This window comes from Haplochromis burtoni, unplaced genomic scaffold, assembly GCF_018398535.1.
Source record: "Haplochromis burtoni strain Fernald_Lab_line unplaced genomic scaffold, NCSU_Asbu1 Contig_138, whole genome shotgun sequence".
NCBI classification, from domain to species: domain Eukaryota; kingdom Metazoa; phylum Chordata; class Actinopteri; order Cichliformes; family Cichlidae; genus Haplochromis; species Haplochromis burtoni.
In genome coordinates this window covers 1050422-1076052 of record NW_024582499.1, presented here as the reverse complement: position 1 = coordinate 1076052, position 25631 = coordinate 1050422, and the positions used below count along the sequence as shown (strand labels likewise).

Below are 25631 nucleotides of genomic sequence, written 5' to 3'. Positions count from 1 at the left end.
TATATATATATATATATAATATGAAGTGGTTAGGTTTGGGGCTAAAATGGTCACTGCTACTCTTAAAGCTCTGTTGTCCTGGTTGCCATGTTGATGTGTTGTTTTGTATGGATAACACACATACTGCGGACACAGAATATACTTCCTATTGAAAGACACTGGTCTCATATTTGCGCTAGCACAAAAAAGTCACTCTCCGTGAACAGACAAATTTCTTTCTCGTGAATGTTTCATGCAAGTGTCCTTTTATTTCGAATTTTTTCTAAAATTATTTTTGACTATGCTGATAACTTTCTAAAACTATCCAGGAAGCTTTTACTTTGAAAATAGCACACATTAATGCATACTTTTAAATTTCCCAATGTAATTGGAGACACATTTAAAGTGGCCTGGTAAATTTCTGCAATTAACTGGTGACTTTGTTTTTGAACACTTTAATGCTTTATTTCAATATTCCTGTGAGTAACTGGAGTTTTTTATTTTTGAAAAATTTTTTGAAAATTTTTATTAGGAAAATCTGACAAACTTCTGAATAAGTTCTATATTACTTAGGACTTGGCTGTAGGTGTCTGTAGTGAGAGCCTGTGGTTGTCTGGCTCTTTCTGCTTACTCTGGTCACATCAGCTGCCTGTTGAACTGTAATTCACCAATCAGGAAACGGGGCTTGAATAGGCTCTAATTGAATCAGCCAATTGGAATATTCAGTTTGAACTCACCAAATGACACCAATCTGACAAAAGCTAGACCATTTGAATCAATTAAAGACTAATTTGCTGAATCAGCATCCACACTAATTAAAATCATTCCCATTAAAACGATATACACATATTATTGGTTCAGTAATTGTAGTCCAGTAATGTAATCTGTTTGTTTTTGCATAATGAGAACTTTTCCAATCTGTGCAAGAAATATAATTCATTTGTTAAAGTTTTATAATGAGAAATGCCAGTCTGGGAGTATTTCTTACTTGTGCTAATGAAATAATTTACTGACATCCATATATGTGGACCGGCTTTGTAGGATTTTATATTACTGTCATAACAAAAGAACCAGCGTGAAAGTAAAGTTCACATTCAAGATAAACTTTAAATAAATCCCGGATCAACAAAGCCTTGAATGTTCACCCACAGTAGCAGAGGAAAAAAAGGGTCTTAAATAAAGTATTAAAATATTGAATGCGTACTTTGATGAATGAGTCACGGGATAAATACTTGAATCACTACAGTCATGGCATTTTACTGGTTGCAGCTGTAGTGCAACCAAAACTATGTGTGTCTTAAGAATTGTGTTCAGTGTTTAGGGATTTTTAGGGATTTAAGTTATTTATTTGACTTACATCTTAAATTTTACAGCTGCAGCTAATGTTTTGAAAGGAGCTCTTAAGGGGGGCCAGTGCCACCCCATGCCCCGTCTCTGGACACACCCCTGGGTCTGAAGGCCCTCCAGGAAATTCTGAGGTTATGCACTTCACTTCCTGCAGTCTGATGTTTTCTGCATCGAATTATGATGAAAAACACAGATGAATGTTTGACATCAGTTCAACTATCAGACATTCTGTGGCATTTTAAAATAATTATTCTCAACTTTTCACATTTATTATGATCCCTGCTGAGTCAGCACACATGTTTGGATGTTTTTTGTTGTCTTTTGTGTCCAACTGTTTTCAAATGTGAGAGTGAAAGTGCAACAAGGTGATAATTTTGTCTGATTTCAGGCTGCTTTTCTGTTAGCTCTCTATATCTGGTGAGTTCACCATTTCATAGTGCTGTGTGAATGTATAGTGACTCTTTATACAGCCTATTTATGCACTTGAAGTATCTCAAAATAACAACCAGTGTTAGATGTTCATGGTGTAATTACTAATTTAAGGAAAATACTGCTGTATGATATAGGGCTGGGCCATATTATACCTTTCACGGTAATACCAGTACAATTTTAGGCAATGTTAAAAAAATGAAATATCACGATAGAATATGGGTAAAACGTGCATGCGCAGTGCCTTGGTTTTCATACGCACATTGTACAAAAAACATGGCGGCAGCGGAGAATGAGAAGGGCGAAAGCGGATCGTTGAGTGAAACAGATGAACCAGAATTGGTTTGTAACTAGCATGGTGACAAGACGCTGACTCAACAAACAATCGGCGTAGCTTTAAATAGCTGCACGCCTTATGACAAAAGCAGCAAACACCAGGGGGAACTAACTAATGAACTAAACTAATATAAACAGTTGCTTGTTTAGGTGAAAATAAATTGATGGGGTTTTTTGCACTAATAAAGTTGTGGTATCGTCAGTTATATCGTTATCGCAAATTTTCAAATATATATCGTGATAAATATTTTTGGCCATATTTTCCTGCCCTAGTATGATATAATTTATGACAGAAATACACCTGGATATATATTAATCTAGCTAATGTTGATCTGTCATGTTGTGACAGCATAATTAAAATGACCAGAGCAACTTTCGATACAGGGAGTAAGAGGAGGGAATGAGTGGATAATTTCAGACACAACCTGTGGGTCACTCCATGTCAGTTTACCAGGTGCCTCCCACCTGACCATCTCAGAGATTCCTGAAGAAGTTCCAGTGGAAATATTCATGTCTTAATAGGAGTTATGCAACATTCCCAACCCCTATTGTATTAGTTTTCTCAAAAGCAAAAACAAAAAACAACAACAACAACAACAAAAAAATTGTTTAATGGCATATTCATAGCATATTTATAGAGACATGTCATGACATGTCTCTATAAATATGGACTCTCGGGAGTGGAGCTCAGGTTAACGTAGAAAGATTCGTTATGTGATCTCTGACAGCAGATTTGGAGGCCTGTGGAAACCACAGGTTTGGAGGTAGGGGACTGATTTTAGTTCAGAGCTTCTCATATACAAGGCACATAATGTTCTTTAAATTGCTTCAAATCAGATGAATGTTTTCACAAGTATTAAAGCCTGAAAAGGAAAAAAGCAAAACCAAAAAACTCCAACGTATTTTCATTCAGCTTCAGTATGATATTCCTCAGCTATGATACCTGGTATCAAATCCAATGTAACAGTTAAACAAAGAGCAAATTTCTGTTAATATTCAAATTTAGAATTTGCTCCTAATACCATATCATCTCAACCAAATATACTGAAATTAATATATGTGTGTGTGTGTGTCTGTTTTAGGCCATGTCCACACTGATACGTTTTCATTTGAAAATGCATCTGTTTCTCTCCGTTTTGGCCTGTCGTCCACACCGAGACGGCGTTTTTGGTCAAGGGAAACTGAACTTTTTGAAGACGCTCTCCAAAGTGGATAAATTTGAAAAGCCGTTTTCGCATCGCCGTGTGGACTGCGAAGATGGAGGCTTTCGAAAACGATGACGCATTTTAGTCATATGATGCAGTCATGTGAAGAATTCAACTAAGATGGCGGACGACATTGTAGAGGAGTCATTTTGTTTGCTCCTAATTTTGACAGCTCTATTAAAGGTTAATGTCAGTTTGTACATGCTCCATATAGCTCCAGATAAAACTGGGCACTTTTCCTCTGCATTTTGCTGCGACTTTTCAAAGAGCCGGAAAGTAAATAAACGGCATATGGAAGTGACGAAAGTCAATCATCTTACGTTTCACGGATGCGCAGTACATTAACAGCCTTTTCAGTGTGGATGAAAACAATTGAAAACGATAGTGTGGACATGGAGCGTTTTTAGATGAAAACGCCTTTTTCAAATTTAACCGGATTAGTGTAGACGTACCTTTAGTCCCCAGGTTCGTCTCGGGTGCTGGATAGTTGTCTGTGATAAGGGTAATGAATCCGAAAGTATTTGCACCTTTGAGGGTTTGATAACTTTCTTTGCCAATAAAGTTTCCTCCTCTGTTAATTTATTAGAACAACAGTTCATCTCTGAATGTGTCTTTCAACAACCTGAGCATTATAGAGGACATTGTAGGTAGGTTGGTGTCGTGTGGTGGATGGTGGTCTTCAAGTTCAGGAACAGACAACAGGTTCACATTTGGATTCCTGTCTGCTGTTCTGGCTCGATAGACAGCAGACTCAGTGAAATCACACACGCTGAATTAGGCTGGGTGATATGAGGAAAATCTAATATGATATTTTTTTGGCTATATCACAATACAATATATATATCGTGATATGTTTAAATAACCTCCAAAAACAAATGCTATTTTTAACTATATAGTGCTTAAAATTGCACTGCTATACTCATTCAAAAGGCTCATTCAATATTTTTTCTTCTTTGAATACAAAAAATCTGAATGAATTGAAATGTTTTGTTTTAACCATTTTTTAACCATCAGTTGCACACAGAGGTGTTTCACAATGACAATACTGTGATAGTAAATCTAAAAATGACTGTAAAATATAAAAATAGTAATATAAAAAAATGTGGTGACCTCAAATTACAGAAACAAAAGTCTAGATAGTGACCATAGAAACGACTGACCAAGACCAGGTATCACAGCTGGTTTATTTAATGTTTTCTTTGGCGTGTGGGGGGACGTTGACATTCAGTGTAAAACATCCTTAATTTTGCAGTGGATGACTTTTCAATAAATAAATTTGTGGTGCTGCTGTCTTTTGCAGCAATAATTTTAGGGCATGTTTTGCAAATTGATGCATTTAGTTCAACAATCTCCTTGTGAAATCCAAACGAAAGCGCGTCTTGTTCCCTTCCTCATCTGAAAATCCCGCTGTCGCCATATTTTTCCCTATCTGGTAGTATGCTCAGTGCAGTGTGGGTAGCAAACTTTCTGGTTGGGAGGGGAGGACGAATGGTGCATTTGCAGCGTGTGGGAGAAAAAACCTCTGAATTACAGGCAGACAGCTTAATATTTCTATGTCAATTTATTCTCGATGTTTACGATAAAGCCATTTTAGCCATTGTACGTGAAAAAACTCGCGATACGCCGAGTATATTCGATACATCGCCCATCCCTTCTCTGAATGTCCTTGGAGCTGGCTGATTCTGGTTTCGTATGCCTGTTGAAAAGTCAGTAGGTAGGTGCTGTGTAATACTACTTTAGATTCTTGGAAGAAATACTACCTTTTTTTTAAATATGCGCACTGTTGGACAAGGGATGATATTAGTTGTTCGTAAAAAGGTAAAACACTGGCTGTATGAAACGACTCTAAATTCTAGCAATAAAATAGAACATAATCTAGAGTAATGGACTGATATTGAAAACCAGACCTTATTTAGCCTAAATGCTCAATAAAACCACACTGTATGTGATGACTTTCATTCCATGACTTGTCCGGTCAGCTTTTACTTCATGTCGGCCTTCGCTTTTGCCATATGTCATCCGGCCGGTTCTTTTTTGACTCTTGTTATTTTAGCCTATTTGCATTATCTGGACTCAGCATGGTGTCATGTGACGTGTTGACACTCCATTTCCACATACCTCCATACACCTTGCCTCCATTGCCTTTCAAACAGCCTGGTTGCCTCTGGTCCAGATATAGTGCTGTTTTGAAGTGTTGGCATCATGTCAGCATTAACAAACTATTCCCACCAACTGACTGCTGAAGGAACATCCTCGGAAGTCATATGATGGGTAGCTTTTCCCATGCTTTTTCCCTTTTCATTAGGCAGTGGCCTGTCTGCACTGGTGGTTTGCTCTGCGTCAGAAAATGATACGTTTTTAACCGTGTCTGCCTTGTGTCTACCGAAGTTAAAATGGAAATATAAACCAAATTTAAAACTATTTGGTTGATGTCAGTTCAGAATTAACAGTAAAGTAAACTAAAAGCATCTGGCCAATTTTAAGAATGTGTTTATTAATGTTAAAAGGAAAAAAGAAACCTCTCAGACGTATATCAGAGTTACCTTTGTAAGCATTTCTGAGCACTGGCTTTAACCAGCAAGAGCAATTGTTAATTTAGGTGCAATTTGTTATTAAACTCACATCTTCCTATTTTCATAGACTAAGAAAAAGATAGTTACCAATGCCTAGTCTCTGCCAGTGCGACACAAAGTGCAATATTTAAGTTAGGTAATGTATTTTACTTTTTTAAACCTAAAAAGACTCTGAAGGGGTTAGTGAAAATATGTATAAAAAATTATTTATTTATTTTTTTTACCTTTTGTTGTTCAGCTCATATCCGTCTACTTATGTTCACTACAGGCTGACTCATTTATCAGTATGTAAGTGAGGTTAACCAACATTCATTCCAGCTTCTATCAAAAATACCACAGCTTTACTGAGAATAATAATGATGATACTCATTTTAATTGTAAGGATCACAGAGTGTTTCACAGTTTGGATAGAAACAAGACATTTGAGAGTTTTCAGCATACAGTTCATGTAAACAAATATTCATGTTTTTATACAAGTAATTAAAGTAAAATGTGAGTCTTAGCAACATATATAGAGTTAGTAGGGGTAATCCTAGATGCAGGCTAGTGCAGTTCAGTGACGTGACATAATAACCACTGCAAAAAATATGCAAGACTAAATTTAAAAGACTCAACATCAAATAAATACATTTAAAATGGTCTTTAAGGAGAATAAGGGGATCAGATTTTAAAACCTAGTGTCATCGCTATTCACCAATCACAGGGTAGAACAGGTTTTTCTGATGACGGTTTAACCTTTTATCAGGTTATTTTTATTTAGTTTTTTATGTTTCTGAGTTTGTAAACAATAGCCGTTGGATGGAAGAGGACATCTTGGCTTGGATATCCTCCAGCTAAACTGGGGGACCTAAAATATTGGCCTCCAGGGGTTAAGTCAGCAAACTAGCAGATGGATTCCCAGATTGCCCAAAGGGACCTAGAGAACTACTTGGTCCAAAAGCGCTTTTTGTTTTTTGTGTTTACATCGCAGCCTGAAGCCCCATGAAGATCAGACTAATCAGTCAGCTGCTCAGACTTGTCTGTCACATCTGAACTGAGCTTTTGGAGAAACCCTTCCAGCTTCAACACATTAGGATGTGAAATATTAAAGTTCTGATGGTGCTTATAGGTTCTTTGTTGTTGGAAATTAGAAAAGTGTGATTGAGAATTAATGGGAGTTGGATGCTGTGGAGGAGCTATGAGGCAAACGAGGAGATGAGGAAGGCCAAACAAGAGGGTTATTGATGTGAAAGAAGACATGCAGGTGGTTGGCGAGACAAAGGAAGAAGCAGAGGAAAGGAAGTGGTAGAATGACAGGAAGACCAAAAAAGATTAGTTTTAAGAGTACTCTTGCCTCATCATGGTCTTCGTGGTATCCATTCATTTATAGTTTTCTTCTGCTGTTATTTTCTTCCTGTACCTCCCCCACCTTCTCTCATTACCCAGCTAATACTTTAACACAGTCTCCTAACAGTTTGTGAAATACTTTTGACTTCTATTGATTTGTGTGGTCTAATATGTACTGATTTATGTCCATGGTTGTTGAATCTCGGCTATTACAGTTTGTGTTGCCTTCAGAATAGGACTAAGCATTTGACCACTGAAACAGTACCAAAACAAAGGTTTCACCAAAGTGTTTTTTCAACCTCTCTAGACGTTCTAAAAAAGAAAAGTTGCCATTATAAACACTGTGCATTTTATATCCTTATATCAAATAAAAATATCAAACGTTTGACCTCTTGCTCTTATCTTACTGAGGTGACTGTTAGCCACTTATGCAGTAACCGATTTTAAAATGCTGACATTGTGATAGCCTGCGCATGTTAAGTTCACCATGCAGCAACTGAGTCAGAATTTTCACATGACGGTTTGACAACCTTTAATGTAAAGTTGTTTACATGAAAAAAATAAGAGGTGTTGATAATACTGGTCTGTGTATGAGAGGTCACTGTGTGGCTTTAGTAACCAAATTAGTTGTCAGTCAAGTGTAGTGTTAAAAATAGACACATGCCTTTAACTTCTTTATTGCAGTGTCGTGACTATCACAACTGTTCAACCTATGGTTTTTGACCAGGGAGACACTGTTGCTGTTTGTCTTTAGTGTTCATGTTTCTGTTGTTCATCTTTCTTCCCCTGAAGGGAGGGACTGTGCAATAGGTTCCATTTGTCTGTCTGTGTGTCTGTTAGCAGTCTAGCATCCAGTTTTCAAGATATCATTTTCAAATTTTGTGTGACAGTAGATATCAATAACAGCTCGAGCTGATTTTATTTTGGTGTGCCTCAGGTCAAGGCCTGGGTAAAAACTTTATTTTACCCTCAATTTTTTTATGGATTGTCTTCAAACTTCACAACAGTATACTAGGCGTTGGGGAACATGAGTACCTAGTACCTAGGCTAAGTATTTGACCCAGGTCAAAGTTTACCTTGGAAAAAAAATTAAAGAAACCATATCGAGTAATATATCATATGAAAGGGGATAGTAAGAGCTGTACAACACCCTTTTAATAGAGTTAAGCTCTGTGAGTGCTCATGTTGTTACTTCCTGTTTTATATTGAAGGGTCAATTTTTCCCAGGTGTCTCATGGGCTTCCTTCCCACTTTTGCTGTTTTCCCTCCTTTCTACTTGCCTTCACCTGGTAGTTTCACCTGTTTGTTGCTCAGTTGTATTGTATTCTACACACTGAGGTTGACCTCCCCTTTGTCAGATTGTCTGTGTCTTTCTTCCTCATGCTCCTCTTTGTGGATATTTGTTGGACTTTTACTCACTTGACTTTCAGTATTTTGGGATTTTCTTGGCTTGGCCTTTTTGGATGGTGTTCTGTTGTTTACCTACCTGTGCTTCCTGTGCTTTGTTCCTCTCTCCAGCAAATCCTTACTATATTTTTTCGGACCATAAGGCGCACCGGATTATAAAGCGCATTAAGTGTAACTAAACACCAAGATAAATCAAACTTGACTCAACTCATTCTTCTTGCTTCCTCCACTCCCGTACCATTGATTCATTAATGTTGAATTCTCTTCCAGCTGCTTTATTCCCATGTTGTTGCAGTATATTAATGACTAATATTGTGGATGGATTATCTCAGTTGTTCTCCTGACTGAAGTTTGGTCCGTTTATAGCATCCTGCCTTGGGATTGCATTTGTTCCTAACCATCAGGAACCCTCACGTTAACTTTTATCAAGTGGGAAAAAGTTAGTTTTTGTCCTCCAGCTTCACTGTTTATATTATGCTAACATAGCTGTGTCGCTATATCCCACGTCATTATACGTCATTATTGCACATCATTTTATCCCAGCTAGCCCAACTTCAGTAACCCTACAAATGTCACTGCTGTTTAGTTTTGTGTCTTCATTTATGCTGAAAGTGGTAGCAGAGCTAAACGTCTTAATTCTTTCAGAAATCTCTCAGTCAGAACATGCTATATCATTTTTAGGTGGAAACTAGCGAGCTAACTTCCTGCTAACTTCTAACTCTGTTAAATTTAATAAATTCTGTTTTCACGGATGCCTGGATGTTAAACTTAATTGTTACACCTGGTAAAGCAGCAACGCTGATCATTTTATTAAAGATGAAAGAATTTAGACAGTTTTAACTCTGTGACGCTGCAGTGTTCGTTTGACTTTGGGACCTGAAGCAGACGGAGTTTTTGGACCCAGATTACTCCGCAAAGCTCCTGACTACCTGATCCAACAATCCATCAAGCGGTGCGGCTTCATAGCTTAGCAAAGTGGTACTAAAACATTTTTTGACAGATTTTTGAGTGCCGTGTACCACATAAAATCGATTGGAGGTCAGTAAGCACAACCAGAATTCATATATAAGGCGCACCGGATTATCAGGCGCACTGTGGATTTTTAAGAAAATGAAAGGATTTTAAGTGCGCCTTATTGTGAGGAAAATACGGTGTATATATATTTTACATCCGTCTCCTCATAAGTTAACACATGAATGTATAGACTTTGTGAACTATAAGTTTGGCTGTGCTGCAGATAATGAATCAGATAAGCTTTTACATAAATGTGATTGAAATCTGAATGTCTAATGCACCCAAACACAACACACAGATACTTTAATATTTTATTTATATATAAATCTGTTTTTATAACATGCAGGTTTTATTTTATAGCCAGCAAAGACAAAGTAGTTGGTGTTACACAGATTTATCTCATTCCAGCAATTAACATTCAGAAACGGAACAATTGCACCCATCTGTACACATCTGTCAGGTTAAAGCAGAAGAGAAGGAGAATATGAAAAAGAGGAAGTGCTCGTGATTGCAGCCAATTTAAGACAAGAATTTTCTATTACAGATTTCAATGTCTCAAAACCACCTCAGAGCTTTTGTTTTCATGCATTCAGAAGCAATGTTTATTCATTTTATGAACTGAAGTTTTTAAATGACTGATTTAAAGTTTAAGAAAACACAGGCATTCTGTTGGGTCTGACATTTTCAGTCTCAATGTGACATTTAACTGGAAATGTGAAGTAAACACTGGTCCGACTCGTCTTCAGCCCTCATGCTGCTGAAATAATCATTTAACACATAAATATTAATGAGGAATTCTGATTAGTCTTTTAATCAGAAGAGAGCTATCTATCCTCTGCTGTCAGTTCCACCAGTGACTCTGATTTTGGTCTCTTCTGGTTTCTGTCAGAGTTTATTTAGTAAGGTTAATCTTGTTCCAGCTGTCAGACTTATGATGAGAAACAGCCTCTGCTCCCCGTTAGAAAAACAGGAAATTCAACATTGTTTTGCACCAAATAAAGATGGTCGGTCAAAGCAAGATAAAAACCATCACAGTTTCATATAACTTTAAAAACTAATTTGGTGTACTGAGGGAATTAAAAACTGATTAATCTGCACTGAAAATGTGTGCTGCAGCTGATCCAAAGCTTTCTTAGATAAAGTAGTTGTATTCAGCTGAGCAAAGGACACAAACTTGTTAAGTTGTTAAGTTCAAGAAGCATCAGGGGGAAATGCACCGCTCATGCTTATCTAATCTAACATTAGATGTGTATCTCTTTTTGTTACAAAGCTGCTGCAGTGGGTAAAAAACACCACAGTGACCTACAGTTACTTAAAGACGAACCATAGCGTGAGTTGAAGACTTCCTGTTGGTGCGTTCAGGGGTAGTCAGTCACTGTAACTCAGCACTTCCTGCAACTGCTTCACAATCCTGTCTTTAAGTGATGACGTGATGAGTCCTGCTTCCGGGCCCAAACCACTCTGTGTTTAATAAGGCTGTTGTGTTTTTAACAGGTTTTAATGCTTTGCATTTTGTTCTATTTAATCTACAAGCCCCTAAAAACAGTCAGTGATTACTGTCGGCCTCTCTTGGTTTCTATTATCCTTATTATTTTAAAGCTCAGTTTTTAACACACCTCAGTTTTGTGTAAGATATATCTACAGCCCAGCCCATGCAGCAGTGTATTAATGACTAACCTCGTATTGTGGATGGATTATCTCAGTTGTTCTTCTGACTGAAGTTTGGTCCGTTTATAGCATCCTGTCATGCGATTACAATAACAAATTTCCCACGTGTGGGACTAATACAGGTTATCTTAATTGCATTTGTCCCTGACCATCAGGACCCCTCACGTTAACTTTAATCGAGTGAAAAAGTTAGTTTTTGTCCTCCAGCTTCACTGTTTATATTATGCTAAGATAGCTGTGTTGCTAGTGATCACGTAGCATGTCATTTTATCCCAGCTAGTCCAACTTCAGTAACCCTACAAACATCACTGCTGTTTAGTTTTCTGTCTTCATTTATGTCTGAAGTGATAGCAGAGCTGTACGTCTTAATTTGTTTCAGAAATCCCTCAGTCACAACATGCTGTATTGTATTTAGATGGAAACTAGCGAGCTTACTCCCTGCTAACTTCCAACTCCGTTAAATTTTATAAAAAAAATTTCATGGATGCCTGGATGTTAAACTTAATAGTTACACCTGGTAGAGCAGCCACACTGATCATTTTATTACAGGTGGACATATTTAGACACTTTTTCGACTCTCAGTGATGCCGCAGTGCCCCAACATTCACTACATACAGTTACAGGAAAAAGTTTGTAAATCCTTTGGAATTTGCTTTATTCTGCATAAATACAGAATAAGTCTTAAAAGTAATAAAAATGTTATAATGTATAATGTTGGGTGCCCACTTTTTCCTTTTCAGTGATTGATGGAAGTAGCCACCATGACATGTGTCACTGATGTTGGACTCTATATTAACATTTAGGCGATCGCATGCTTGCTTTTGTAATCTACAAACACCAGTCAGATTTAGCAAACAGACAAAGGATTATGGAGAGGGAGTCACAGCGTCTCACCAGCTTTAGCTTTAGCAAATAGAAGACCAAATCACCAATAGCCAAATAAAGGCTGTCTGCGAGATAAGTGCTGCACAGGGACGTCTACAAAGTGCTACACAATCAGAACTAGGAGTAAAGGGTCAGGCAAGGTACTATATAAGTAAGATTTCACAAACCGTACATAAAAGATGGACGTAGTCACCTTGTTACCCATTGGTTTCAGGTTCTTCATTTAAAGGCATTAAATGAAGCGTTAGCATTTTGGCAGCTATAGTGTGGCAGCTATAGTGTGTGTATAGCAAGTAGTGACAATATTTGGATTAGTGGGTGCTGCTGGTAAAGATATCCACTGAAGCCAAAGCTTTTTAACATTAGAGTCTATGAAGATTGTCTCACTTTTAGAATCAGCCTCAATTGGCCATTAGAGGAAGTGGAGGTTTTGGCACTTCATTTTTAGCCTCGGTGATTGCTGCTTGGTTTCCTCGCTACAGGCCTTCTCACAACATTTATGTTGGACATTGTTAAACCATTATCTTTAGTCTTCATTGAACATTATTAGGTGGAATGACTTGTGAGTTTTAGGGTGTCGTGTTGTATCTTGACCCATTTTCTTTTAAGGAACAGTCTGTGGACAGATGCCCTGACATACATAATTTGCTGGAATTAATCAGAATTCATTCCTAAATCAATCACCACAACCTGTGCTCCATGGATGTGGCAAACACATAACACTTCTTATTTAACTACTTTTTGCTCAGCCAAAATTGCAACAGCTTATTAATGGTCCAGGGTCAGGTCTTGTTAACCATTTATGCAAAGAACGTAATACAGTGAGAATCACTGACGGTGATCTACTTCAAGAAGGTCCTGCTTTAAATTTTATGAAGTCTGTCAGAGCTTTGTATTGGCGGTTAGAAAAATGGCACGTAATTTGCCTTCATGCAGCTTTTACATGGTTCAAAATCAAATATCAGGTCTGAAGGATCTTTGGAGTTAAATGTTCTGCAAACATTTGATGGGAGTGAAGTAGGGCTGCCACGATTAGTTGACTAGTCACGATTACGTCGACTATTAAAATTGTCAACGACTAATTTAATAGTCGATGCGTCGTTTGAAGCTTTGTAAGATTTCGAAAGACGCAGGAATAAATAGTAGGATTTAAGAGTGTAATAACGGACTGAAACAGAAGAACAGCACTGCATGTCCAGGGATGCCAGCTGCCGTTAAACACCAAAGAAGAAGAAGTAGTGTCTGGGTTTCATAGCTGTGTCCAAATTTAGCGGCCGCATCCTTCGGAGGCTGCATTTGTAGGTCAATTACATTACAGGGACGTGGCACGCCTGTCCAAATTCGAAGACTCCCCCAAACGCGGCCAAAAAATGCATTCTTCATTTCCCCAGATTTGAAGGATGGGTCGGGTGTATCCATCGTGGCCCAACCTATCCCAAAATTCATAGCGCGGCCCAGTCAATTCCAGTTTCCAACAATGGCGGCAGCTAATAAGTTTATCAAGACATCACATATTTGCAAAAGTGCTCCAATGTTTTCGGAGACGTCTGTTACCCACCAGCTCGATAGCTAGCCAGGGTTCAAGGCTCACTAGAGCCGGCAAGAACAGCGAACTGACAGATGCGTGCTGGTGCAATAAGCTGTACGTTTTACGTCCAATGGATGCATGATCTGATTAGTCGACTAATTGCAAAAATAATCGGTGACTAGTCGACTATCAAAATAATCGTTTGTGGCAGCCCTAGAGTGAAGCTAAAGGAAGCCTAACGTGTTCTTACTGATTCAGTCAAACACTGATCTGAAAGTGTTCTATGTGGATGAACTTATATTTATGAAGTTAACAGAACACCTGCAGTTAACAGGTTGTGGTCATAATGTCAACAGTATGATTTTCTCTCTTTTTTGTGCAGGGAGGAGGGGCAAGAAGGTGATGAAGGACCTATTGAACCCCAGCCTCCAAGGAAGGAAAAAGACAGGTCCAAGACCAAGAAACCCCGCAGGGAACGTCGTCATGCTGAGCGGGGGACGGAGACCATGGCCTCAGCTTCAACCTCAACAGCACAGCAGCCACAGACAGGGTTGGAGCAACAAACCCAGGTAAAGACTGCATTAGAAGTTAGTAGAAACAGTGGAATCATGGAGGGACAAATTTCATCACCTGCTGAACATCATGACACATTTTGCTCAGGATGAAGGACAAGTTTTTGCTCACCTTTTCCTTGCAGATGTCAGAGCCAGTGGCCGGTCCCTCAGAGCCAGGGTCAGAGTCTGCAGGTGGTAGCGAGTCTGCCGGATCTTCCAGGCAGCGGCGCTCCATCATTCGGGACCGAGGGCCGCTGTATGATGACCCATCTCTGCCCGAAGGCTGGACCCGCAAACTGAAACAGAGAAAGTCTGGACGCTCTGCTGGGAAGTTTGATGTCTACCTAATCAAGTAAGCCATGCCCTGAGCCACCCTGACAGTGTGCTCGTTTTCCAGGATGTAGAGGAGTAAAACCCCCAAATGAACATTTGTGATGCTTTTTTTTTTTGCTTTTTTTTTTTTTTTTTTTTTGCTGTTTAGCTCGGAGGGGAAAGCGTTTCGTTCCAAGGTGGAGCTTATTGCCTACTTCCAAAAGGTTGGTGACACAACAACCGACCCTAATGATTTTGACTTTACTGTTACTGGGCGTGGGAGCCCCTCCCGCCGTGAGAAGCGCCCACCCAAGAAACCAAAGGTGGTGAAACCATCGGGGCGTGGTCGTGGGAGGCCCAAAGGTACTAAAAGATGTGATTCTAGAAATTATACTGGAAAGCTGTTCCTGAGTATTTCTATTTGAGTATTTATTTTTTCTGTAATTGTGTATCTATTTGTGTTTTTGTAGGCAGTGGGAAGATGAGGCAGGCTACAGAAGGAGTGGCAATGAAACGTGTGGTTGAGAAAACTCCGGGCAAACTGCTGGTCAAGATGCCCTTCGGCAAAGCAGAGACCTCCACTGGCACCACGACCACCACCTCAAAGGTATGGTTGCTCTGTCGTTTAGTCGTTCGTACATTTTCGAGAAGCACAGTGTTGAGATTGTCGCAATAAGCTGAATAACTCAAACATGCATTTCCTAAGCAACTTTCCTCATTTCTTCTGTCCAGGAAAGCTAACAGAAATATGCTTCAAGGAGAAAATATGCATCTCTCCAAAACTGATGTTCACACATATAAACATAATCATTTAAAGATATTTTGATTAAAATGATCACACCTCTACACCATAATGTCATCCAATGAATCACCACTTTGTTGAGGTTGATTAACTTGTGTTTTTCAGTAACCTTCAAAGCAGCTTTTGAGAGTCAAACTGGTCCCCCTTTGACCTACAGGTGTAATGTAAAGAGCATCCTATATCAGGCAAGACAGGAAAGACTGAAGACCCAACTCCCAACCAGTATCATTGGGTCATGCTGTCCTGCCATTCTGGCTCACTACCTTCAAGGATAGTTGAGGCGTACTGTAATTTTTACCCCTCAGCTGTGAAAGGCTGATGGGTACTGCCTAGGGCTGCCACAAACGATTATTTTGATAGTCGACTAGTCACCGATTATTTTTGCGATTAGTCGACTAATCAGATCATCATCCATTGGACGTAAAACGTACAGCTTATTGCACCAGCAGCATCTGCTCTTATATAACTATCATTAGCTTACAGCTTTAAGTGTTTAAGGTTGTGCTAACTAAAAATAAAGACAAGATGATAGTTTATTAAATTTTAATGAAATTTGCAGATTGTTTCGGTGAAGTTTAATAAACTCCTTGCTATCTAAAATATAACAGGACACCGGAGTATATTCTCGAGCATCTCACACTTCTGATAATCAGCTGTCTGCTTGACGTTTATTCAGCTGTGTAAAAACTATAACTTTAATCTCAGCCAAACCGATTTACTCAGGAACAAATAAAATACTAAAAAAAAAGCCAAACAACAACATTTTTAAGTTATCTAAGTGACTCATATATATGTTTAACCTGAGTAGCGAAAGACGGCGGTGGGTTTGAAAACGATTTGCCGGGAGTCCGGTGTTCTCACGGCGCTAGTGACCTAGCCCCCGGCTAGCTATCGAGCTAGTGGGTAACAGACGTCTCCGAAAACGTCGGAGCGCTTTTGAAAATATGTGGTGTCCTGATAAACTGAGCAGATATTTGAGGTTTACACAGCTACATTCTCGCCTGAAAATATGTTAAACGTTTATTTTGTGACCCAGAAAGAATAATAAGAGTAATATTAAAACTAACTAGCTGCCGCCATTGTTGGAAACTGAGCTGGGCTGCGCTATGAATTCTGGGACACAGCTACTTCTTCTTCGGGGTTTAACGGCAGCTGGCATCCTTGTACATGCAGTGCTGCCATCTTCTGTTTCAGTCCGTTATTACACTCTTAAATCCTGCTACTTATTCCTGCGTCTTTTGTGATCTTACAAAGCTTCAAACGACACGTCGACGATTTTGATAGTCGACGTAATCGTGACTAGTCGACTAATCGTGGCAGCCCTAGTACTGCCGTCATTTTGCCGGGCGGGTGGGCAGCATGGACACCAAAGTTTGTGAGTGTGATAACTCGAGAACAAGGCAACATAGGATTTTGAAATTGATACCATAGCTGCCTGTACATTGGACAAGTTCAAATCTCAGTGATCTTGACTTCAAGGTCAAGTTTTCTTAAAATCTTGTGAGTTCAATAATTCAAGACGGAAATAATCTAGGATTTTCAAATTGAGACCATAGGTGTATCTACTTGGAATCTGAGGGGTAGTGCTGGTGGCAGCTTGTATTTTTTTCTTCTTTTTGTGCGTGACAGCAAATAAAGGCAACCCAAGGTTTTACCTTGATCAACTTTAGCCTGCAAATAACTATTTAGAGATAGTTAAATCATGTCACAGGAAATGAAAGATTGTAAATCCTCATTTGTAGCAAAGTTAGAGACATGACTAAGGATCCTGTGTGTGTCTCCAGTTCCATCTTTACAAAGACCTTCTGAATATCCCAGTGAAAAGAATGGGAAGGGAATTCATGGAAGACTTTGTTTACCTTCGTAGAGTTGTGTCCTGAAGATGGGCAAAACAGCTAACATACACTGAAATAAGGTCTTAAGCAATTGATCAACACAAGAGATCCACAAATCATCTGGAAGGTAGAAAAGACTTTCATTAGGAGTTTAAAATAAAACACTTATCTTGACTGGCAGTAGTCCTGCCAAGAATGTCTTGAGAGTGGATACTGAGGACTTGGCTGTGCACTAGTGTTTATGATTTTCATGGTTCGAAACTTAAGGCTCTACCTGGAGAAGATCCTCACAAACAGAGGTAAATGATGAGTAAAAGTAGATAGACTGTAGTATGTGGTTGCAGTAAGTATGGTTAGTATTTTCATCCATCTATTATCTGCTTCTTATTTGGACCTGGATCTTGGTGGAAGCAGTCTAAACAGATATGCCTAGATCTCTCTCTCCTCAGCCAGCTCTTCAAGGGGGACACCAAGGTGTTCCAAAGCTAGCTGAGTGACATGATCTCTCCAGAATGTTTATTGCCTACCCTGGAGTCCCTACTATTTGGATATTTCCAAAACAACTCACCTAGGAGGCATCCAGGAAGCAGTCTAGTCAGTGCTTTAAAATCTTAAATATGTTTTTATAATTCCAGCAACAATGCTAATGCAGGTTTTTCCTGTTGATCTGGCAATTCCCCTGCAGGTGGTGTCTCCTGCCTTGGTGACCAAGTCCCGCCCTGGCAGAAAGAGGAAATCAGAACAAGAACTTCCGCCTCCACCACAGACTGCCCCCAAGAAACGGGGCAGGAAACCAGCGTCAGCCTCCACAGCAGCATCAGTCGCCACAGCATCCACCTCCGCTGCATCAGCCTCTGGTAGCTCAACAGCAGGAAGTTACGCTGCAGCTGCCATCTTGGCTGCTGAGGCCAAACGGAGAGCAGCTAAGGAGTCTTCCACCAAACCTGTTGTCCAGGAAACAGCTCTGCCAATCAAAAAACGTAAAACGAGAGAGACAGTGGAGGAAAGGGAGAGTGTGCAGACTCCAATGGCTACAACAACAGAGACTGGAAAGTCAACAGCGGCCGAGGAGGAGAGCAGTACAATGGCAGGAGGTCCAAGCTCAGAGCCTGAGCCCGCCCCCTCTGAGCAGAGCCAGTCACAATCACAGAAGCAGCCTTCTGCTTCAGATGACAGCCAACCACATGGACACAAGACACATAAAGGGCGGAAGCACAAGGACAAATCAGGAGAGGCAACAGGTGATGGTGTAACCAAAGGGGAAGAAGTAGGTGAAGATGTAAGCGATAAGGGAGGAGAGGGGGGATTGGGTGGAAGGGGTAGCAGTAGCAGCAGTAGCACTAGTCCGTCAAAAAGCCACAAAAGGAAGGAGCGAACACCTCACAAGCACCACCATCACCACCACCACCATCATCAGCATCGCCACCAACAATCCACTGTCTCAACATTGGATGAACCTTCTCCTCCTCCTCCACCCTCTGGACACCCAGCACCTTCTAGCCAGTCCAAGCCTGACATTGAGCCTCAGACTGTGCCTCAGCTCACCTCCCAACAGTCGCAGCACACCCAGCAAGCTCTTCCCAGACCGCAGTCCAAGTCTGCACCACAGTCCCTGCCCGAACCTCGACATCTTACCCTGCAACCACGCTACCAGCCCCAGTTTCCCCATGAGTCCCAAGCCCAGAGTCGTTACCCAGCACCCCAGTCCTCTCCTACCCGACACGGCCTGACACAACCACGGCCCCAACAGCCCCCATCCCAAACCCACAGTCAGCCTCAGGCTGCCAACCAGAAAGTTCCCTCACAACCTGTTCATTCCTCAACCCAACACCGAACCCAGCTTCAGAGTCAGCATACGCAACCTCAGTCACATCCTCCTCAGTGCCCCTCCATCCTGCACATCCATCCGCACCAAACAAGGCATCCACATCCACAAACTACATCCCCCACAGCACCCCAACCTCAAACCCAGTCAAGGCACCCATCTCAACTCCAAACCCAGCTCAAACAGCAATCTCAGCCCCAGCCCCGACAGTCACTTCAGCCTCAAATTCAATCCCAGGCCAGGACCCCAACTCAAGCTCAGAGTCAGTCCCAATCCAGGCCTCCAGCCCAACCTCAGTCTCAGTTGCAGCCCAGAACCTCGGGCCAAACGCAGCCTCAAACCCAATCCAGAACCCCAGTCCAGTTGCAACCCCTATCCAGGACTCCAGCCCAATCACAATCAGCACCCCAATCCAGGACCCCATCCCAAATGCCGTCGACACTCCACGCTAGGACCCCAACCCAAACTCATCCTCAACCTCAGTCCAGAAACCAAGGTCAAATGCAGCCTCAATCCCAGTCCAGGACCCTAGCCCAAATGCAGCCTCAATCCCAGCCCAGACCTCAAACCCAAATGCAGCCACAAGCCCAGTCTAGAACTTCAGCCCAACCTCAACCTCACCTGCAACCCAGACACCAAGTGCAACCACAGACAAGGCCCCCATCACAACATCAACTCCAGACTCAATACAGACCACAATCCAGTCAATCTCTCTCCCAGCCTAGGCCGCCCCAGTCCCAACCCCAGTCCCAAGCACAACCACACTTTCAGCGGATCCAACCACAGCTGCGCTCCCAGCCACACTCTCAGCTTACCAGGCCAAACGTGCAGCACCTCTCATCCAGCCGACCATCTTCCAGCCTAACCAGGACCAACCTCGTCCCTGCTCAGCAAAACCAGAGCGAACAGCCACAAGACCTGAGCACCACAAGGCCTGGCAGAGGGAGCCTGATCCCGAGCCGAGACGTCAGCGTGGAAGGGGTTAGGACAGAGGGGAGAGGGGAGCCAGCCATGCCATCCGAAAGCAGAGAGGTTTTAGGAGGAGACAGAGGATCAAACAGCACCTCGAGGCCTCCCAGCTCCATGCCTCCTGGACCTCCTGGAGTATCTGGGGCTGGTCACGTGCCTGGGGCAGATGGTAGGGCTAGGCTCCGGGCAGAGCCAGAGGCAGCAGGTGAGGGTAGGGAGCTCAGAGACATCGTCCCGCAATCTGCTGTTCCCTGTCCCAGCCGAGAAGAAACCGTAGAGTCACGGACTGCTGTCAGCGAAAGAGTCAGCTGATTGGTTGGACTGATGAACCTGCCGTCTACCAATAGCCTGACGGACTGAATCAGCACCAGGCAGAAGAGGAGTATGACTGGGATGTCCTTGTAATGGTTTTTACACCGTTTACAGATAGAAGAAAAGCGTCACACAGAGCTGGAAGGACTGTCGCAGCTTGTTCTCTGTTTGATTCTGTCTGGAGACTCTGTAAAGTTCTGGATTAGAGAACCAACCTGGCGCTGAGGGACACCTCGAGTGGAAAATGGATAGTATCTTTTTTTCTAGGAAAAACAAATGAAAAGGAAAAACCGATAAAAAGTGTGTGTGTATATATAATCAAAAGGCAGCTGTTGTGTCCCGCTAGTCTCCGTGGGGAGGGGGGGGGGAGTAGTTTGGAACTAAAAACCAACGCTTAACAACACATTACTCTGAACGAAACGTTGCTTCCGGAATATAACCTGTTTTTTTTATTTAGTATTTTGATAGTTTATTGTTTTGTCTCTGTTATACAGCTTTAAAGTCTGATATTATTGACTGACAGTCCCTTACTCATCGCTGTGCTGCTGACTGACAGTCCCTGACTTTTAACCTGCTCTTAACTCCTCCTGTTGACTGACTGTCCCTTACTGAAACTAGTCCTCGACTGAAAGCCTCAGAGATGATGTGAGGCGGCGGTTTGCACCTTAAACTGGTTTCTCGGAAATCTCATCATTTGTTTTCGTCCCCATTTTCCATTAAGCTAACAATAAACGGAGAGGGGGCACTAATGTTTTCCATCCATTTTCAGAATGCCTCCTACAAGTAGTGAATCTAATCTGTGAGTATTTATACCCAATTCGTGACAGTACTCGGCCATGATTTTGAGTCATTCTGAATACCGTCTAAAATGTCTGAACAGTGTGAGGAGTTCTTGATTCCTCTTAGCAGAGTCAGTTGCTTGGCGAAAAAAAAAAAGCCTCCTCATTGGTTTTTCCAAGTATGTCCAACAGAGCAAGTTGTTCTTCCAGGATGAATCTGTTTTCCGTAGTCTTTTGTTTCCAAAGGAAGCACTTTTAATGTCAAACCAAACCCACTTTCACAGTAGCTTTATTTTAGTTTTTAGTCTTAATGAAAGAGTGGGAAATTACTTATTTTTATTGTGTCTTCGTGTTGAATATCTGGAACAGTTTGCACTCCTCCAGTTTGTACAATCAACCGCCTGCATGTCGCTCGGAGACCCTGCAGGCCTTCAACCAGAGCGCACCTACGCAGAGGTCAACCCTGCCAGGTTTTACTGTCGTCTAAAACCTGGACTGAGGTCTGGTTCAGTTTCACGTGGGTTTAGTTGTGCCGAAGATGGGCAGAGCTGTTCATTGAGCTGAAATCTTAGCTGTAAGTCTGCAAATTCATTTCTGAGAGTGATTCAGAGGGCGCTTAGGGGGACTTGAACCTAGTGAAGTTAGGTCCAGGATGACCTCTGGTCGTTTGATCTGCAAAACAGAAGCAAAGAGAAAAAATGTGGTACAAATAAGAGCCGCATTTATTTAACTTATATTTCCAGAGGTACTCTATATTTATTCCTTTATTTCTTTTCCTAACACTCTTGTGCTGCCAGTCTTGTTATCAGTAGACGGCTATGTTTCCAAATGCTGGGCGCATGTCACATCAGAGCTACTCTACTTAACGGTTTCTAACTTACAGAAATGTTGGAAAAATGTTGGGAAACTCAGCTTTACCAAAAGCTCAGATAGATCTGACTAAGCCCTAATAAGGAGATGTGATAGCAAAATCAAACACTAGGCAGCCTGCTGATAAAAGTGTTGAACAAATATATATTTCTAACTCTCCAACAGTAGTAAAACAACCTCATTCTGAGTTATCAATGTCCCTGAAAAGCAGCTACTCTATGTTTTTATCAAACAGCTGCTGGGCTGTCTGAGCTTCTCTGGAGAAATTTAACCTTTGAGTTCTGCTGCTGTTTATTGAGTCTGCAGTAAGGATCATACTCAGACATCTGATGATATGAACACTCACAATCCGTAAACATGAACAAGGTTTAGGCTCAGATAAACTTCTTTCAAGGAAGTAAAATGTTGCTTCAGACTGCTGGTTTTCTGCAAAGATAAGACAGATTAGTCCGCTGACATGGCAGCAGCTGTGAAAAAAGTCATGACAAGGTTACATCCCTGCTGCGTTCACATCTCAGTTTCAGTTCAGTTCCGTTTTATTTATGTAGCAACACTTAAGGCACTTTATATTGTAAGGCAGATGTTACAAAGAGAACCTCAACGATTTGATGATCCCTTCAAATGAGCAGCTGTGGAAGAATAAAAACTAAATTTTAATAGGAGGAGACCTCCAGCAGAAACCAGGCTCAGGGAGGGACAGCTGTGATTGGTTGGGGGTCAAGGTGAAAGAGAAGAACAGCTTTATCAAAAAGTTTTCAACCTTTTCCATCACTGTGCAGGATGAAGCCTGCATTACTGGCGCGCACACAGATTCTGGCAGCAAAAATACATTATTTCCTCTGTTTATGACGTTGCTTGAACACTACTCTGATGCCCCCATTGAACCAGGCATCAGTGTTGTTTAAACAAACCGTTACCGACAGTTTCACCTTAAAGAAAGCGTGCTGATTTTTACATGCGGGACAGATAACTGTCAGATCACTAAGACTGATTGGTTGCATTCCCTCAGGGGTTGGCCAACCACAAATGTTAAGCAATCTGAGCCTCACTCCAGAGTTTCTTAACTTTCAGAAAGTACTACACCGTGAGCAGAGACCTTTTAAGTTCTCTGGAACCTAATTTAGACCCTGGAGTCTTTTTGAAGGATCCTAGCAGTATAGAAAAAAGTCAAATTTTCCATCCTTACTTTCTACTGTCACAACTGAACCAGGCGCCTCGTTTTCCAAGCACAGACTGTATAAAAGAAGGACTGTGCTGCCCAGTCTGAAAAGTGGAACCATTATGAAAGTGCCTTAAATCTGTGTTCTTACTAATGGCCAGAACTCCAAGTCCTAATGTTTAGAGGCCAGTGAGAAGGTGACCCTACTTCTCAGTTCATTGATGTCCTCAGTAAGCACTTTCCTGATGAGGTTATGCTCTCAGTTGCAACTTTGAAGTTTTCCTCAACATACCATGATTTTGTAAATTGGTTTCCCTCTCATATAAATAAATAGTATGAAGGGAATGCTTTAGCTCGTGGCTACCGTATCATTGACCAGCCACGAGTCTACCACCCACCTTCCAGGACCCTCTGCCATGGTTCAGGGTTGGTGAATTGATCCCAGGCCTCGTATCCCTGGGAAAAACACTGTAATCCAGAGTTGGTTTTGATGGCAGGCAAGCACCTTGTAGATGAGTATGTGAATGTGTGAATGACAAGCAGATTGTAAGCCGTTTTCTAGACCTGCTAAGGTTGAAAGGCGCCAAATAAGTGCACATAAGCTTCTTCCGAATCTGGACTCTTCTGGCACCACAATGCCAAACCCAAGGCTTCGCAGACCGGCACTGACTATGATCTCTTCTTTTGTACAGTCTGTGTTTACTGGAGGCATTCAAAACATCAGACTTGGGTAAAAAGTTAAAAAAGGCCAGGGGGACTAGGAAGAAGTTCATTTTTAAGTGTGCAGCTCTGAATTGTGACATGAAAATATAATAGGAAAAGTACAGCAGCAAAATAAGCAACAAAAACTTTAAAATCAGGACATAAAAGGAGACAAAATTATGTTAAAAAACAACAACAGTAATAAGAGAGGCTTGAATGAAAAGAAAAATATAGAACTGCATTTTTTTTTTTGGGCAGGTTGTTGCCTTCACTGCGTTTCAGTAAGTTTAGCTGCTAACTTTTGCTCACCTATGTTTGCTTGTCTTTTTTTTTTTTTTTGCCCTGGAGGTTGCCGCTTGTTTGAAGCCTCCGTACTCTTTGTTTAAAGGTACTTGAAGAAAATTACTGTTTAGTTAATTTTTGAATGTTTCCAAAGTCTTTTATACTTGGATGAAGAGATACCAACTGAAGTAAAGAACAGGTGGTATTTTTGAGTAATGTCACAAGATTGTGCAGCAATGTAGCCTTTTTTTTCTGTAAGTACGCAAGTTATATATATATAAACATATTTGCTTCACACAGGTGGCCTAGAAAAGGGCAAAGCTTCCTTAAAAAAAAAGGAGCGGCTAAAAAGAATTGAATGTTAAAACGCATAAATAAGCTACTTCTTCATTCACAGCAGTTATCTCTGCCTGTTTTACCTTCCTGACACAACCCCAAAGGGATTTGTGTCTCTTCCTCGAATCACAGCAAGGATCTTTTGCTTAGAAGATCAATGTGTAAACAAATATACTATGGTTGTGAAAGCATCTCACCTGTAAGACGCTGCCTGCCTGGTGATGAAAGGTTTCATAAAATTTTTAAACGGTAACTCCAAAAAGAACCATTAACCCTATTTTGGAATTCATCAGGTTATATTTAAAAATTCAATATAAATTTTACTAGACTAGAAGAAGTTAAACAGAAAAGCATCTTAGAGCACACTCACTGTCAAAACACTGCCCCCTGGTGGTGCAAGCCTGAGTTAAATTATGCAAAGGGTAACTACAAAAAGTACCTTTAAAGTGGAATCGAGGTGTTAACCCATTAACAGGATGGTGTGCGTCGTTATTGGTTCTAAAAATAAATTTATTCATGAAAATATAAATAAAACAAGCTGAAGGGTACAGAAAACAAACTTATGTGAACTAAAAGAGTAATTAAAACCGTGAGAATTATAAAGTACCTTCCTTTTTTTAGATCATCCTGAAACATCCCGTCAGGAAGCCCAATTTCTCTCATAACCCTTTCTCTTTGGGAATCTGAATGTCTTCGTCCTGGACAAAATAAACGTGCCTCGCTCTGTAAAGTCCTCGCGCTGTGACGAAGCCTCTGCGTAGGTGGCGCCACCCAGTCTGCCCAGAGCAGCGAACCCGTTTGCTTCACGCTGCTGCAGAAATCAAACGTCCCGCTGTAATCGGACTCACTCCACAGGACTCGACCCGGCACAAACTACAGTAACCAGCCACCATATTGCATGTTCCAGAGTTTAGTGCCTATAATATTGTGCGTCTTGCCAGAAGCCACCATGTCAGCCAAGCCATGTTGTGTTTCTAGATTAGTAGTGATGTGTGTGGTGACTTCATAGTTGCTAATATTGAGGATGAATATTCTGCTTTTATTCTGGTTGGAATTCAGTGGAAACTCCAATACACTGTCGCTGTAGACAAACTAGTTTTTACCTGTTTTCTTATTTTTCTTTCTAACTAAAAGCGTTTGTTGTCCCCTGATCTGTGTCGTCTCTTTGACTGCCTGAGCTTCTCTTTTTCACACAAA

General features: G+C 41.0%; 1 protein-coding gene across 1 annotated transcript in view; it reads left to right on the top strand.

Annotated features, from left to right (window-relative positions):
* mecp2 (methyl CpG binding protein 2) overlaps window positions 1-25585 on the top strand; it is a 28217-nt gene extending 2632 nt beyond the window's left edge. The window contains exons 2-6 of the mRNA XM_005931111.3: window positions 14080-14266; window positions 14395-14603; window positions 14733-14926; window positions 15034-15170; window positions 17886-25585. Coding sequence (XP_005931173.1) covers window positions 14080-14266; window positions 14395-14603; window positions 14733-14926; window positions 15034-15170; window positions 17886-20306 — 3148 coding nt within the window. The 3' untranslated portion in view covers window positions 20307-25585. The remainder of the gene's footprint in view (window positions 1-14079; window positions 14267-14394; window positions 14604-14732; window positions 14927-15033; window positions 15171-17885) is intronic.
* Window positions 25586-25631: the final 46 nt, after the last annotated feature.